This window comes from Penaeus vannamei, chromosome 32, assembly GCF_042767895.1.
Source record: "Penaeus vannamei isolate JL-2024 chromosome 32, ASM4276789v1, whole genome shotgun sequence".
Classification (NCBI taxonomy): Eukaryota; Metazoa; Arthropoda; class Malacostraca; order Decapoda; family Penaeidae; genus Penaeus; species Penaeus vannamei.
In genome coordinates this window covers 18337486-18342485 of record NC_091580.1, presented here as the reverse complement: position 1 = coordinate 18342485, position 5000 = coordinate 18337486, and the positions used below count along the sequence as shown (strand labels likewise).

The 5000-nt window shown below is 37.0% G+C and overlaps 1 protein-coding gene across 1 annotated transcript in view; it reads right to left on the bottom strand.

Moving 5' to 3' along the window:
• Nucleotides 1-1528: 1528 nt before the first annotated feature.
• The window catches only part of LOC113823917 (discoidin domain-containing receptor 2), a 78932-nt gene continuing 75460 nt past the window's right edge, over nucleotides 1529-5000 (bottom strand). The window contains exon 9 of the mRNA XM_070144771.1: nucleotides 1529-5000. This exon is cut by the window's right edge and continues 1110 nt beyond it. Coding sequence (XP_070000872.1) covers nucleotides 4384-5000 — 617 coding nt within the window. The 3' untranslated portion in view covers nucleotides 1529-4383.

Below are 5000 nucleotides of genomic sequence, written 5' to 3'. Positions count from 1 at the left end.
GTTTCTACCTTTACTGCCTCTGCTATTTCCATTCCTGCTATCACTCCTACTTAAATCCAGACGCTATTCTCTTCTCTACTAGGATTCTTGCTACTCCTACTTCTGCTGTTTCTGCTACTCTTTTTTCTCTACCATTACTGTTTTTACTCCCAGCTACTACTCCCCCTGCTTCCGCTATCCCTGCTAGCACTCCTACGCTATCCTCCTTTCCTGCTACTCCTAATTCTGCTGTTTCTGCTACTTGTTTCTACAATTACTGCTTTCACTTCTTCTACTACTACCCCTGCTTCCGCTATCCCAGCTAGCAGTCCTACGTAAACCCAGACGCTATCCTCCTCTCCTGCTACTCCTACTTCTCCTGCTAACGACACTGCTTCTGCTAATTTCCTTTTTCTGCTGCGGGTGGAACGACCATCTCTCGCGGGGGTCGTTAGGTGACGACTCCCGCCCTTCCTTCTGATTGGCTGGCGTTCGGGTCGTTAGGACGTGTGTAACTGCCGGTCTGTTTGGGCTGCGGGATGTGGGGCTGGCTGTGTATTTGTCTGTCTGCTTATGTGTATTTTTGTCGGTCTGTTCGTCTATTTGTTTCATATTTACTGATGTACACACACACACACACACACACACACACACACACACACACACACACACACACACACACACACACACACACACACACACACACACACACACACGAGTATATATATACAGACACATACTCACGTGTGTGTGTGTGTGCTGTATATACCTACGTTTAATGCATATTCCCCTTTCATTAGTTATGCATCTCCCATTTATCAAGTGTTTCCCGTCCATCTTTTCCCTTCTCGTGTCCCCTCTTTCTCTTGACATTTCTCGTTTCGTATCCCGTTTCTAATCTTCCATTTTTCTTTTCCTTTTATTTTTTTAGTGTCTCCCCTTCCTCTCAATTTAGCTCGCTCGCCTTCATTCCATTTATCACGTCTTCCTTTTCGCAAACAAGAGAAATAAAATGTTTTGCATTCTACTAGAAAATGGGGTTTGAATGTAATTCCTGATTTGTTATTTCAAGTATTCTTGTTTATTCAATTGCGTGATTGTATAAAATGTTATATATATGTGTGTGTGCATATTTATGTGTGAATATACACACACACACACACACACATATATATATATATATATATATATATATATATATATATATATATATATATATATATATATATATATATATATATATATATATATATATATATATATATATATATATATATGTGTGTGTGTGTGTGTGTGTGTGTGTGTGTGTGTGTGTGTGTGTGTGTGTGTATGTATATGACAATTTTCTTTCTTTAAGTTAATTTTTCTTTTTCTATTTCTTTGAGATCTTTCACTCTATTCATTTATCGTTATCTAACTTACATTCAGTATTTTGTCATATTTTTGTGCCTTTTAAAATTCGAACTTTCATGAACCTAACCAGAAGCAAAGACAGCTGAAATACATCAAAACTAAGGAATATTGGAAATAAACAACAAAAATTATGTTATATACATGTCTTTATTTCATACAGTTCAGTAGAAAATACAACATAGCAATTATGAAGACATTGGTAAACATACACACATACACACATTACAAAATATATATATATAGACTTTTACATTAATATCGGCGCCCTTGACAACCTTGTTACAAAAGCTGATAAATAGGTATAAATAATAAAAGACTAAAGAAGCAGAAAACAAAAATAATAAGGATGATAAAATTATAATAAAAAAGAGCAGAGACGTGACAAAATCATGTTCCATACATGTTCTGCGACTCTTTTTCGTTGTATCGAGATTGTTGTGCGGAAGGAAATGACGGTGAAGTAATAATCAATCTAAGTTAATCATAATTAAAATATTTTCATATATTCCTGACCATAGACATGAAAATCATACAAAAACAATAATAATAATATAAATACCGCAAATGATAATATTGACATTCATAATATTCATAATAAGACAGCAATGATGTCGATTATAATGATGATAAGAAACTAATAATATTAGTCAAAATAACAGCAATCATAATAGTAATACCAGCATTACTTACACCAGCTCATTTTCCAAACACAGGGAGAGGGGAGAGAGGGGGTGGGGGACGGGGGAGGGGGCCACACAACCCGCACTTTCTGTAAACCACTGCTTGGGGAGGGGGGGGGGGTCACCGGAAACCTATAATGCCACAGTACTGAAAAAAAAATTGTTTTCCAAACGATATACTTTTTTCACACTGAATAATAATAATGATAACACTTGCATTTGTTTTGATATTTTTCATGTTCTTATTTCTTTTATTTATTTGTTTATGTACATAGTATTATTCAGAGTGACGAGATATGTTGTTCTTACAGCCGAAAAAAGATAAAAAATTTAATTAAAAGTACTTACATATACCATTTTTTCTTTCATTTTTAAATTCAATTTCAAAACACTTGAAGCATCAGAGATCATAACATTTATTTCAATAATTTTTTGTCCTTAAGAGAAGATTAGTTTTTTCTTAAACAAAAAACGAAAATTTTATATTAGCATCAATGCAAAAAACATGACTAGAAGCGATATAATGATTTTTCATTATTTTGCAAGGCGCTGAAAAAGGGGGGAGGGGATTTAAGTGAACAGAGAAGCATTATTCATCTTTTTGCTTGGTTACATCATAATGATAATCATAATAACAATTGCAATAGTGATAATAACGATAATTGTTATCCAATAGTAACAAGTTATGGCACAGAATTAACTTGGAATCATAGAATTATTTTAAAATATTGATTATTCTGAGCAAAATCAATTACTGTTTGTTAATACAATGAAAAAATCGATATAAGATTGACAGACCTATAAATGATAATGATAATGATGATAATAGTAATAGTAATAATAATAAAAATAAAAATAAAAATAAGAATTATAATAACAATAATAATAATAATAATAATAATAATAATAATAATAATAATAATACCGATGATGATGATAATAATAACAATAATAATGATAATGATAATAATAATAAAATCAGAAAAAGTGTTCTCAAAATGAAAACAATTGAAAGAAACGCGGGAAAAATGCATTTATTGGCCACGAAAAAGTATGGACCAATCCCTGACTAATTTATATCACAGATAAATCACAGGAACCTGTTCTTAATTAATAAAAATAAAAACAGGTCAATCAACCAAAAAACATCTAAAGCAAACCCTTTATGACTAATAATAAAAAATATAAATAAACAATAAAAAACGAGAATTAAATCGTGGAAGCACATTTATGTAAATAAATAAAAACAAATATAAAAAACTATTAAAAAAAAGAGAAAGGCATCATTGATATATATCTATTTCTAAATTCTATATAACTTTGAATAATATCTAATTTGCACGATATGCCTTTTTATTTTGTAAGTGGCTACATTAAAGATCTTTTATTTCTTTATTTATACTTATATTTTGAATGAGCCACATCCTTGTTTAAAAAATAATAACAACCACGCACATCTAATTCTTTTGCTTTGAATACACACAAAATAAATCGTCTTTTTTGCCCTTTCTGTCGAAATTGCAAAATTGATCCGAGTACAATCCAGCTACTGATTGCACGACTACATGTATGCAAATAAATCAATGTTAGATATTTTTTCAACCACATATTCCACATTTTTTTCTATTCTATTTGACTTAATTTGTTTCTTCGTCATTGGATTTTGTCTGCTTTTTTATTTTTTATTTTTTGTTTATTTTTTATTTGTATCTTTACTTCCAAGTTCAGCACGAGTTTCCCACGGAGGTCAACTGCACGACCCGGAAGCCAAAACATGACCTGGAAAATTGCGAGGAACTGCCAGGAGTATACAACCTTTCTTTATGCATTTCATTTGTTGATTTGTTTATTCATCTACTTCTATTGTTTGTTTGTTTGTTTGCTGGAAGAACACGAGTCACTGGAACGTTTTAAATGTTTTTTTAATGATATGTTTTATTTCGATGTCCGATCGAGTTTCCTTTGAACACACTATCGCATTCTTCTTTTTTCTTTCCTTTTTGTTCGCGACTATAAAACATAAAACACAACCGATAAAGGAGATGGAACAGCGCTACAGGAGAGTAACTGTTTCTTTGCACACTGAATTCCATATTAGGAACACACTAAGGGTGACTTTGCGTATGTAATGTTCCGCCTTCGAGTCACCGTCCAAATGCATGTTGCGGGAGAGAAACACCACATTACATTGTCTTTCGGTTTTCTTTTCTTCCCAAAGTATTTTTATCAGAATCACACATTTTCCTCCCTCGTTCTCACTCCAAACTCCGGGCGGAAACTGAGAGCGGAAGGGCACTCGCGTTCGGGAACTTCACTCGACGTAATCCACGGTGTAGCCGAGGTTCTTGCGCTGCAGGAACATGAGGACCTCCCAGAAGGGCGGCCGCTGGCGGGGGTTGGGCCTCCAGCAGGCGGCCATCATGTCGTACATCTCGCGCGGGCAGAGCGGCGGCTGCGGCAGCAGCATCATGCCGGAGCCGTCGCCATGGTAACAGTGGGACACGTTCTCCAGGACGCCGTCGTCGCTGAGCTCGTCGAAGGGCTGCTGCCGCGCCATCGTCAGGATCTCCCACAGCGTCACGCCGAAGGCCCACACGTCGCTCTTGGTGGAGAAGCGCCCCTGCAGGATGGCCTCCCACGCCATCCAGCGGATGGGCAGCAGCGCGCGCGAGTCGCTCAGGCGGTAGTAGTCGCTGGAGTAGAGCGGCCGACTCATGCCGAAGTCCGAGATCTTGACGCAGAGGCCGCCGCCCACCAGGCAGTTGCGCGTCGCCAGGTCGCGGTGCACCACGTTGAGGCTCTCCAGGTACTTCATGCCCGAAGCGATCTGCGACGAGATGTAGATGAGCGCGCCGTAGCTGAGCGCGGGCGGGCCGTCGTCGCCGTCGCCGGGCACGGTGAAGTTGACGGGCGTGACGGTGCCCTCGC